Source organism: Homalodisca vitripennis, chromosome 2, assembly GCF_021130785.1.
Source record: "Homalodisca vitripennis isolate AUS2020 chromosome 2, UT_GWSS_2.1, whole genome shotgun sequence".
Taxonomy (NCBI): Eukaryota; Metazoa; Arthropoda; class Insecta; order Hemiptera; family Cicadellidae; genus Homalodisca; species Homalodisca vitripennis.
This window is the reverse complement of record NC_060208.1, coordinates 127,252,440-127,265,478: the sequence shown is the minus strand read 5'-3', so window position 1 is coordinate 127,265,478 and position 13,039 is coordinate 127,252,440. Positions and strand designations below refer to the sequence as shown.

Genomic DNA, 13,039 nt, shown 5'->3' with positions numbered 1-13,039 from the left:
TGATATTACAGAAAACTGATAGTTCCTTCAAAAAGTAGATTTTTAGGTGTAGTATTGATGTACCAAATCTTGTTTATTTATCTGTTATCGTTTAGAAAATATTATACCCGTGCAGGACTTTATGTACACCCTGTATATATATACTATTATAAATTATATGGAATAATTCAAATGACCCAACATCAATTAAGTATTGCAATTATTACTCTTTTATGAAGTATTGGGTGATTTTGCTTTTGCCAAACATTACCACAATAACAAAAAAATCTATAAAAATATTAACATTATATAAGCTTGCTTTCATTTAAAGAAGTTGATACAAAAGATAAAAATCAGATGGCCTTAATAACAGAAATTAAAGATCTTGTAGGGTATTACAACATACTAGATATTTAGGATCTGTAGTGTTATACTCTTTAGATAAATTTGGGCACTAATAAAAATGGGATTGTAAAAACAAAAAGACAATAAAGTTTCAAAAAGTGGAATTTTATAGCAAATTGTGCTTTGAATACGAGGTGAGGTGTATTTGCAAAGTAAGTACTGTTTTGGAAATATAAAATAGCAAAATAAATTTTTTCAACTCAGTTTTATTTTTACAATAAGAGCATACTTTAAACATAGTTTCACTAACACTCAAACACTTGACATAGCGGGTCAGTTTTTAATTCCTTCTACATAGAAACTTCCTGCCAGTGACAATAACCATGATTTCACAGAATTTTTCAACTCATTGTCAGATCCAAAGCGCTTCATGAGCAGGAACAAGTGGTAGTCGGACAGCGACAAATTTGGGCTGTATGGCGGGTGATCGAACTGCTCTCAACGAAACTGTCTAATCAACATTTAGGTGTCACCCGTAGTATGAGGCCTAGCAATGTCATGGAGCAAAATAATTCCATAAGTATACGCATAATTCAGAGCTCCACCATGATAATGGCGCAACTGACATCTTGGGAAGGAGGTTTATCACAACGGGTCTGGATATCGCCTTAATCCAGGAACCTTGGATCAACAAAGGTTACATCACAGGCTTAATGACTCAGGATAGTAATCTTCTATACGATCGATCAAATGAAAACCCAAGAGCGCTGTATCTTACTTTCAAAATATATAACTGGTTTCCCTGTTACAAATCTAAATACAAACGATCTAGTGGCAGTGATAGTGGAAGTAGCCTCACAAGTGGATAAAGAGGTAATTTTTACCTCAGCATATTTCCCTAACCCTTCAACACACTGCCCACAAGTGTAAATACTAAGGCTACTGCAGTACTGTGGAGAAAAAGGTATAACCCTCATCCTCGGCTGTGACTGCAACGCGCACCACACCTACTGGGGTAGTACCAACATTAACCCAAGAGGTGAGGATCTCCTGCAATTTATTTTTAGTAATGACCTTATTCTAGAAGATAGAAGGTCTAATCCCACTTTTATAACTAGAGTAAGACAAGAGGTTTTGGATATTAACTCATCCAAAAGCCTTAAAGGAATTAACATTCCAAAGGTGGCATGTCTCACAGGAGGCCTCACTTTCGGACCACTGCCCCATTAGGTTCGACATAGAGGTGACAGTTGAGATAAACGTGACCAACAGGGTTCCAAAATTCACATACTGGAGGGGATAACGAGTGTTTCTAGCAAAAGAGTTGGAGGAAATAGAACCCTGTGAGAAAAATGAATTTGAACTGGAAAGGTTGGCTCAATTGGCAGAGCAAGCCAACATGAAGGTCTATGAGAAAAACTGCCCTCTCTGACAAAACAGGCTAAAGAAAGATGTTGGTGAACTAAAAGGTTAGAAACACTCAAAAACAAAACCCAAAAACTTCTTAAATGGGCAAAAAGGAGTTATGAGTTTTCAAAAGTAAAAAAAAAAAAGATTGTTATAAATGTTCACTACAATAAGAAAACTAAACATAGAGCAACCAAAATGGCGTTAGTTAAAAGCTAGTGACACGGAAGACATACACGCATCCGTGGACTATGACCACACAACTGCTGCGATATTTATACAATGAAACAGTACTTACTTTCTGAATACGCCCCATACAATCTTTTTGAAAAAAATATAGTTATTTCAAAATTCATAAACCACAAGTTTTGTATTTTTCTCTCTCCACTGTACTTACTAATTTAATGAGTACATTTTCCCTGTTAAAGTTATTGGCCAAGTAAAATATGCAAGTCCCTTTAATGTCAAATATTTGAAATTGTTAAATGACCACTACTTCATTCAGTACCACTAAATGGTGATTTTTATACTGATATACAAGACATAAAAGACAGATTATAAGTATTAATAATTTTCAATGACTATTCACAATCATAATCATTGCATGAGAAGAATTAAGACTCTTTTGTTGCTTTACAAAGTTATTTTTATGGTAGTTTGTGGATAAGTTTATTAAAAGTCCATACAATTACCTTACAAATTGAAAATCAGAGTTAAATCAACAATACATCATTGTTATTTTATCACCACACATGGATTCTACAGGATATGAGATAGAAAATAGCATAACACAAAGTTGATTTATGCACTGTTTTACAGCCTGGTATCATAATAATATTAACAATTTTTATTTATTTAAATCTGATATCACCAGAAATAAATTTAGACAAAACTTAGTAATGGTTTCATATTATATTAAACTTTATGACATTAAGTTTTCTTCTAAGAAAATATAGAATATACAAATATTAATGACTTTTGCACTCCCTGGGCAAATTTCACTGACCTGGTGGTTTTAATTTGGCCTGCAGCAGTGACTGCCCGGGCTTTACTGTACACACGCCTCCTGTGTTTTCTATAAACAACTTTTTCTTGGCGATAGCAGAGGTGACTGGAGAGTGGAAGCGTTCGGACGCGGATGGACCAGGCGACTGAGTCACTACTACAACAACATGTAGGAATCGCTGGTCATCACACAATAATGATATTGGGTTACGTTAATGGAAATTAGTTATTAACACCTTTATAAGTGAAACACAAGTAATTCATTCATAGCAACATAAGATTCTAATTTTGAAATGATTCATGTATTGTTGTTATATTATGAAACTTTGAAATTGTAACACATTTCAAATATAAATCTTTATTTGCACACATAGAATACAAAACGGAGTCAGCAATTTTCACATCTCTATCTAAAAAGTAATATACACATTTAATAATTTTTAAGAAACTGAAATAATACTTTTAATTTATGTTATTGCTATGATGATTAGTTTTAACAACTTTTGAATTCCCCCAAATTAGTTAAAGCCAGTCTAAAATATCTTAAATTGTTTTTCAAATACAAGTTTTAAAGAGTTAAGTTCTATAGGGGATAAGTTCTAAAAGAGGGATATTATTAATTTAATATTGTTCTCCTACTTAAGCTAAAAAGACGAATAAAACAAAATAAAAATACTTTAATAAAGCAGCCATTTTACTATTCCAATATCCTGAATTGTTTGTCTAATAGTAGACCTTGCATTTTTAACTAATTGTATTTGAAAACAATTTCACATTTAATTTAGATATATTTGATTAAATCAATATATATTTCAGTGTTAGCACTATCTGAATATGTTATTATTTTATGATATATAACAACAAAAACTGAACTCTGCGGCTTTATACTCTTGTATAAATTACGAAAGTTATTCAGGCTTTCTAAGTTGAGCGATAAAGAAAACAACTAGTTTTAAGACATTGTTATGGAAAGATGATCAATCAACTGCAGTTATATTTAGGGATGGGCCGATACAACAAAAGTCAATTCTGATTTCAATACCAAAATTGTGGCATTGATTCTGAATTTATACTGATTTTTTTTCAATACTTGTAACTAAAAATATGATAAGCTACATGGTTTTTTTTGTTCCCTTAAACTAAATCTGAAGGTAAAAGTGGATCGCCCTTAGCTATGATAAAAAATTTTAATATATAAACATACATATACTCTTTACAGAGGACATATTTATTTACACAACTAGACAAATTATGACATAAAAACAAATTAGCAAACATTTGTTTGTTTACTACCTAGCAGTGGACATCTGCATGCATAATATTATTTATAAAACTGCAATAATTTATTAATTTGGTTATCTACCTGTATGTTGTAATATATCAAATATGACAAAAACATGTTTTAGCAATCAGTAATGTAAATACTGCCAACCAGCTGGTCCACAAATATATGCTACAGAGTTGGTGATGCAAGAAAATAAATATAGAAAATACGAACTGTAAGCAAAATATTACTTATAAAACTACGGTAATTTGTTCATTGTTAATTGGGTTATCTAACTATATGTTCCATAAAGAAAGTACAACAATAAAATGTTTAACCCTCGGTAAATTGTGTAATGGTGATTAGCTGTTGTTGACGAAAAAAATACTTATTTATATATATTTTTGTGGATGCAACATTCAGTTCTAGTGTATTTGAAATATTTCTGTTGATTTGATTTATTATTTAGTAATTAATACGCTTAAAGTAGCATTATGAGAATTGAATGATAATAGCTGTATTATTGAAAATTGTGGATACTTTGATACTGTCAAGTATCAAGTATCGGAATCATCCCGCCCCTAATGATATTGTAAATACATATATATGTTATAACTAAATATCATAGATCAAATATATCCATATAATTGTATTTGACAGCAATCCCTGGTAACTGAGTACTTAGTATCATCTTAACTTATTATTTAGTAGACTCATGTTCATGTCCCAATGTATTATATGCAATTTCTAATTATTCCATTCAGACATGGTATTTTCATGAGGTAATAAATAAAAACCCGAGCTCAATTTCGCGTATATGATAAATAGTTCCAGAGAGCTTTATATAACTCATATAAAGATTACCTGGTACCACAAGCCGGCGGATGGCAGGGTTGTTAAGAGGTGTCAGGGTGGGGTTGTCCTCCAGCAGCTGACCCGGCAGACTTACATCTTCGCAGGTGGGTATAGGTAGTTCCGAAGCGCCTATGGCCTCCCACAAGGGGCTGTTACCACGCCATGCCAATGCCTCCAGGATTTGTTCTTCTATCAAATTGAGGTGCTTGACCATGTCTCTAGACAGCTGGTCCTCAGCACGCACTGTCACTTCGATGATCTTATAGAAATGATAGGGTTCGATGTCCAGTGCAGTAAGCACCCAGGGAAACGTGCGCTGCTGGGAGTTGTACGAGTAGATGACAATCTCCAGACAGCAGGCAAACAGTGTTTGATGGAACATCTCATGTTGTAGCAGACTCTGAAACAATTATCAGAACAATATTGATATTAGTCCACAGTTTGTATGAGTAGGTGACTATCTTCAGGCAGCAGGCAAACAGTGTTTGATGGAACATCTCATGTTGCAGCAGACTCTGAAACAATTATCAGAACAATATTGATATTAGTCCACAGTTTGTATGAGTAGATGACTATCTCCAGACAGCAGGCGAACAGTGTTTGATGGAACATCTCATGTTGCAGCAGACTCTGAAACAATTATCATAACAAAATTGATATTAGTCCACAGTTTGTATGAGTAGATGACTATCTCCAGACAGCAGTCAAAAAGTGTTTGATGGAACATCTCAAATCTTTTTTTTCCATGAGAGTGACAAAAAGAAAAGCACCTCGGAGAAAAAGAGAAATTATAAAGCTGACTAAATTGAAAAATAATTCATGAAACAAATATTGGAAAACAAGAGATGTTACAGGTTAGCAGAAATACAAGTGCATTAGAATGGGCTGATAAGAGCAAAAAAAGCCTGATACTTTCTGAAGAATCTGGCTTCTTCTTAAAACCCCAACACTTCTGGAAGAATGTGATATAGTTGACATTAATAATGGAAGTTTCCTATCCCTAGGCGGTGGGGAATAATGGTAAAGTCAGCAAAGAAATCATGTATTTGTACATGATAACTAAAATGGGTAATATTGAGAAAGAATTCCAGTTTAAAGCTGTGACGGACAAAGAAGTTAAATGAGCAATGAATGAGATAAAATCTAGTGTGGCTGGTATTGATGGTATTTCAATAAATATGTTAAAAGCTGTGAGTCCTTTCATTCTCGGAGTGATGACTCATTTAATAAATACGTCTCTTAAAACAGGGAATTTTCCTACAAATTGGAAAACCAGTATTGTTCACCCGTTGCTGAAAGTGTAGACCTCTACAAGTGTCAAGCATCTGAGGCCTATATCAATTCTTCCAGCTATATCAAAATTTCTAGAAAAAATAGTAGTTCACCAGCTAAGCACACATATAAAAACAAATGATAGATTGCCATCAATGCAATCTAGATCTACAAAACCATAGTACTTGCACTGCCCTCACAAACATATTTAGTGATTTGATGGATGAAAAGAACAGAGGTAGAATAAAGTCTTGTTGTTTTGCTTGAGTATTTGTTTACAATAATCAAGTATTGTTGCTTGATTAGTAGCTTTTGACTATCATTCATGATACTCTGGTGGCTAAGATAAATTACTATGGTTTTGGGCAAAATATCTTGAACTGGATACCTTCATATCTTGGTGGGAGATAGCAGATAACCAGAATTGGTAGTGACTCATCATTGCCGCTGGCCAGACAGTAGGGTGTTCCCCAAGGCAGTTGTATTGGACCAATTTTGTTCAATCTGTACACTTCTGACTTTACCAGGTGTATGCACTATTGTACTCCTCAATTATTCACAGATGATTATAAGCTGCATTTGTCATATGACCTGGACAGGTTGGGCGAGGCTATTGGTCAAATCAACTCTGTTTTACTCAGTGTACGCCTGTGGTCAGTGACTAATGGCGTTAAGCTCATTACAGACAAGTGCAAAGTTATTCATGTGGCCCCATGCACTATTTTACAGACTCTCGGCAAGATCTTACTGTGTGGCAATAGTCTGGCAGTATGACAAAGTGAAAACTTTGGGAGTCATACTGGATCCAGGCCTCACTTTTAGTGATCACGTAACATATGCTACACAAAGTGCTTTGAGTAGACTAAGGGGTCGGTATGGATTTAGAAATATGCTTCCAGAGTCCACAAAGCTGCAGATCATGCAGTCACTTACATTGTTAGTGTTCTACAACTGCTACCCTGCATATGGATATAGTATTTCAGCGGGGAATGCTTGTAAAATTCAAAAAGTACAAAACTCTGCCATTAAATTAATTGTTTGACTAAATCAGTAGGAACATGTAGAAAAAAAGTCGGTTTGGCCCCAATGGAAGATTTATGCAGGGTCCTAACCAACTGCATGGCTCACAAAGTCCTACGTCTTGGAGAGCCCGGTACCTTGGACATAAACTGTTGTATCGGGAAGAGATCTCTCAAAGGAACACTCACCAAGACCGAAAACTTTACTTTCCTCAAGTTTGGCTTGAGGTCGGAAGGGGAAGCTTCAGCTACTTTGGCCCAACCATGTATAATGACCTAGCCCTGACACCATTACCCTATGCACTTGAAGGCAGTATTTATAATTTGTCCTTAGAGCTCTTATGGCCAGCTCTAATAGCCGCCACCATTTTGTCGGAAATACAGGTGTCATGGATGTCATGTTTACTAAATCTGTCGAGATGTGAAAAATTATATCAATTTTTTTTCTTAATGTTTTGTAACCGATGGTAAGAATATATTATGATCTTGTTATGAAACTTATACTATCAATTAACCAATATACACAGACTACCTGAGAATCAGTTAAACAATTTTAAAGGGACACATATTTTAAAATACAAAATACATTTTTTATTTGAAATTGGTAAAAATAAGAAATATATATTAATAATATTTTAATACCCTGTGTTATACATTTTTGGAAATGGCTTGGAAAATGCTGCAGAATGACACCCATCTTTCTAGTTTGATTCTGAGAGATACTAGAGCAGTATAAATTTTCATAAATGAGTCAATTTTGAGCTTTTTATGAGGCATAATTGTGAAACTAGAAGAGATGTCAAGTTTAAATTTGAAATAGTAAGGTAACATTTTTATTATAACTGTATTGAGTTTATATGGAATGATTTTACATCTACCAATTATGTCAGTTATCAAAGAAGTAATAGAAATTTGTCCCAGATACCTCACTAGTAAATTGTCATTTGGGCATTTCATATTCTGTATCTCTTATTAAAATTATTTCAGTTATTTTTTGTATTTCTTCAAGCATATTCAAATCACTCTCCTACTTCTTCAAGCTGAATTAAAACAATATTTACTCAACTTAACCCTTTTAGCACCAATCATATTGGGCAAGTCGCTTCATATAACACCAGAGTTACTGGTGCAGGTTGTTCTGTCGGGCGCCGCGGCATAGCCACTGGGTATGTCGCAGTAGCGCAAGAACAATATTACAAATTATGACACACATAGATATAAATCGTTCTCATTTCACTAAATTTTATGATAAACTAATGGTTTTTATCTCATTTTTTCATTATTAGTAGGATAACAATGACATCTAATGGAATTTATGAAATGTTGATCTGTTAAAATTGATCTTTATAAGTTAGATACTTTATCCATTTTTTGTGTGTGTTAATTAAGAACTCAATAAATGTCTGAAAAAATATTTACTCAACAAACCTCTGTGTTATAGTCTAATATATTTAATTGAGAAAGACCTGTGAAAATTTGGTAATATAATATTAACATTTATTAGATTTATATATTTATTTGTAAACAAAGTATAGAACTGAATTTTACCATAAAAACCTTTATTGTCAGATAAAACATTTTAGTGTGTATTGTTATTTTGCTTGAATATCATATGAATGTTTATGCAGTGCTACTTGCTATAGTACATTTTACATAAAATACATAAATAAGTGCTAATTTTATTGATATTAGTCAATAAATGGTTGTGTACTGCATGAAAATGTTGAGAGCCTAAATAAAGGCTCTTGGCGCTTAACGTCCGAACTTGTCCAAGCCTATATATAGGCTCTTAGCGTTTCACCACCAACCTAGCTTGAGCCTAAATAAAGGCTCTTGGCATTTTATGACTTAACAGGTTGAGCCTATATATAGACTTTTGGTGCTAAAAGGGGTAATAAAATTTTGCTATTCACACACACTCTTAATTTTGTATTTTCTATTGCTATTTAATCTGTTTCTATTAAAATATAAATAATGGAACTCTGTCTACTACAAGCTGAAATAAGTGCTTTGCTACTTAAATTCAGCCTAAACTAGTTGAAACTTGGTAAAAAATTGATCTTATAAATATCTTAGCAAAGTTCATTGGCCAGCTTGGTTCACAGTTTCATTTCATTATGGTGGCCTTTTAAAACACAACTTCATTATTTATAAAGTTAGAGGACAAATAAAAGGTGTTCTGTAATATTTATAGGATTCTCTAAACTCTTTGTTATAAACAATTTTGTTGTATCTGGAACGGTTTTTGAGATATTAAGAAAATGTAAATCCTAAGAGAATTAATATTTCATCAGTCACACTATCTACCTACTTCTTCTGACTGAGCTGGACTAGTTAGATACTAATATAACTACTCACATTTCCCCTTTAGATCCTTGCTTGTTTATACCTGTCTGGGTGAACAATACTGGTGGTAAAAGTTTCCCTGCCTCTGTTTGATTAGGTCTTTGATTAAGATAAGAAGGTACAGGGCAGAAGCTGCTCCTCTGAATGAGTGTCTGAATACTTCTTGTGAAGGTAAGACTGGACCGAAGGGGAAAGTTGAACCAGAAGAGTAACAGATTAGAGAAGGTCATTAACTCTTAATCAGGCAAACGGGGGCTTAATAAACCTTCCAGCATCTGGTTAAAACACATAATCTATATTTACGCTGTTAGTGGGGGTGGTTCTATCCCCACTATCAATGACATGACATTCATGCTCACTAGCACAAGAATCTTCACATAAATAAAAGGAATATTTGTAAAATTATTAAACTGAAATATAATTACATGATCTATTTGGAGGAATTCTAGATTACTTGTATGAATGATTATTTCAAAACCCCTGATTCTTGAATACTTAGAGCATTTTATAGACTAAGTACGATTTATAGATGCAGCAGACACATGTAAATGCACAATAAATAAAAAAAAATACAACCTGCAAGCGAAATATTATTAAAAAAAGCAAGATAGTTTTTTAATTAGGTTATCAACCTACAGTTTTTCATTAAAACAGTACAAGCAAAACACGTGTTAGTGACTGGTAATTTGCGAACAAATAAAGCAGAGCGTAAATATAGATTATGTTAACTACCACCAAAATATTAATTACAAAAATACGATAATTGAGGCGGTAGCTGCTAGAAGGGCTTATCTTGAGATGGACCCTTTTTGCGGAGATCGCTTATATTTTTTCTCCATATGTTTAAGTATAACCTCCATCTCACTCATTCAAATATTCCTCTTTGTTGTCAAGATAAACCTATTTAAACGTCTATGTGTCGAGAGGCCCTTCTAGCATAGACAAATGGTGGCATCAGCTGGCTGTGTGTTTGTGTTTTCTGCTGTACAATATAACCTCACTTCTTGTCGTTTTGTATTGTGATTGTGTAGCTTACAAGTAGTATTTGAGTGTTTTATTTAGATTGGTGTTAGATACTGAAGAAATGAGTGGTGAACTTCTTTTGAAATCTAACTCAAAAGGTGTAAAGAGAAAAGTATTTAGCACTGAACAGTGGGGCCGTAATGCTCGGAAACAAAAGCGGCAGCCGGGCCTAGGTTATACTTCCACTTCGGGAAAAGATGTTCCTCCGAAAGTTAATAATAGAGGTTAATAAAAGTAATTAAACTCAGTTACACTGTGGAAATATAAAAAAGAAATCTGTTTGTAAAATAAAAAATATAATAAGTGAATAAATTATCAAAATAAATGGCTTTTATCCAATAGTAAACATTTAAATGCAGTTTTCTCAAAACATGGTTTTTTGAGATAGGCCCTTCTAGCAGCTACCGCCTTATATTAGATTATCTATTTACAGTCTTTAAAACACAGAATATGGTAAAAACATGTTTTGGCGATCAGTAATTTATGTAATGCCAATTAGCCTATAAATAATGACACAGTGAGGTTCCGCAGATTCCATTATTTAATCCCACCAATCAATTCTTGAATCCAAATCTTACTTGAAGTTTTGGTGGATTCGAGATTTGGTTCTGACACATTACTAGATCAAAGTACAGTATGCAACTTACATTGCAATCAAAGTTGGGCTTCTTGATTTCATCCTTCAATATGTTCTCCAGCAACTTGTAGAAGAGGGTCTCAGCAAGCTGAAGACGTTTCTGGGCAAAGTCAATGTGAGTGCCCAGGTGGTTTGGAGTCGTCTGGGTGTACTCTGCGCAAAACTTCTCCCCCAGGCTCCTCACCCTCTCCTCAATTTTGGGGTCTGTCTCACACACCCTACTACAAAATGACAAACAATGATGTAATCTAATGAGTATATTGATAATAGGGTTACAGCAGTGTTGATCTGCAACACCAAAAATACAATTTGAATTTACTAATTGAAGTAACATTAAGAATCCAGAAGCTTTATGTACTAAAAAATATAAGGATATACAGGCTTATTGGGGTGGATATATTTTAAAATATTATTATTTATCATTTGAAATAATTGATTAATATCACATATGCCATTTAACCTTGTACCCATTATTAGAGTTACTTGCCTCAAATTTGCAGGTTTAATCTGAAATTACCATGTTACTTAAATATCCTTCAGTGGTTGTATTCAAGCCAAAGGAATTTTCTCATTACATAGCCTTTATGGTGGTATTTCAGCAGCAAATTTCCAGCTCTATCGGACAATACTTTTGTCTGAATATGAATATCAATTTTTACTTTTAAAAAATAAGACCAGAAATTATAATTTCAAATCAAATTATTTCGGTAGGCTAACCTTGCGTCAACAAAGCCTTTTATAACCTACCATATTGAATTTTCACAAATTTATCAGCCTATCCAACAATATTTTCTATTAAAATTACGAGGTTGCCAATTTTGGGCAAGAGACTAAAATCCAAAATAAGGATATCAAATGAATACATTTCAGTGGTATGTATTACCTAAGACCTTTTCCACAACTCTTTCAAATGTACCACCTAATTCATTTATCCTGCCGTACTTGATGGTAAGCGAAGTCTCTCAATGTTGTGTTTGACTGTGATCTTACGTTACTGGCCATGTCACTCACATTTCCCAGCACGTTCTTAGCAGGTTGAGCGATCATTGTGGATTCAGAATGCCAGGTTTAGCTCATGCACACTCTCCATTATTTCTGTCAATTCTTTGTTACTTCTACCTTCCATATGTCAACAGTATCTCAAGGGAAGATATACATAGATTTCAAAGACATCAAAACCCAGTGATAAAGTTAATTTGACATTTGGAATGCTTTGATCATGTATCTCCCTTTTGACAAACTACCAAAATGCTGTCCATGGAAGTGGTATGCAAAATGATGACATGATAAATGATTCCAAACCTCTTCTCCGAGACACAGTACTAAAAGAGAGGTTTTTATACTATGAGGGTTCCATTTTCCTAAACTGTGTAATATCCTCCACCTGACAGATATACATGAATGGAGGTATACATGAAAAAATAATTAAGTTTAGAGGTATTCTTCATTTAATAATTTGAAATTTACTTAATTGCCATTGACATGAAAAGCAATGGAAAAGATGAAAAAACGTTGGCTAGATTAAGACATTTTTATTTATTTATTTAGAATTTGTATGTCCAATGTTAGGATTGTAATCCCAACAGAAGATATTGTCTGATTAGACAGAATTTTTGTTTCCCCAAGATGAACTATATTCCTAGTGAGGCAATTAATAACACCACTTATGTTGCTTGAGTAACACTACCAAAGTCTAAAATAAATTGTAATATATTTTTATTACAAATTATTTTTCAGTTTTGTAAAAGAAGATACATCTTGTACATGTTTACAAAAACTAACCTCTTGGCTTTATGAAAATTACATGAAATTGCAATGTTTTGTATTTCAGAAGAAGGGTCTTGGAGAAAACAGTATTTAAACAGAATTTACCTTTGTTCACTAATA

The 13,039-nt window shown here is 33.5% G+C and overlaps 1 protein-coding gene across 2 annotated transcripts in view; it reads right to left on the bottom strand.

Moving 5' to 3' along the window:
* The window catches only part of LOC124354702 (retinoblastoma-like protein 1), a 43,634-nt gene that overhangs the window by 13,035 nt on the left and 17,560 nt on the right, over positions 1–13,039 (bottom strand). For both annotated transcript variants that reach the window (XM_046805352.1, XM_046805353.1), the window contains 3 exons: positions 11,163–11,373; positions 4,865–5,255; positions 2,738–2,893 (listed from right to left, as the gene is read on the bottom strand). In XM_046805352.1, the coding sequence (XP_046661308.1) occupies positions 2,738–2,893; positions 4,865–5,255; positions 11,163–11,373 (758 nt within the window). The remainder of the gene's footprint in view (positions 1–2,737; positions 2,894–4,864; positions 5,256–11,162; positions 11,374–13,039) is intronic.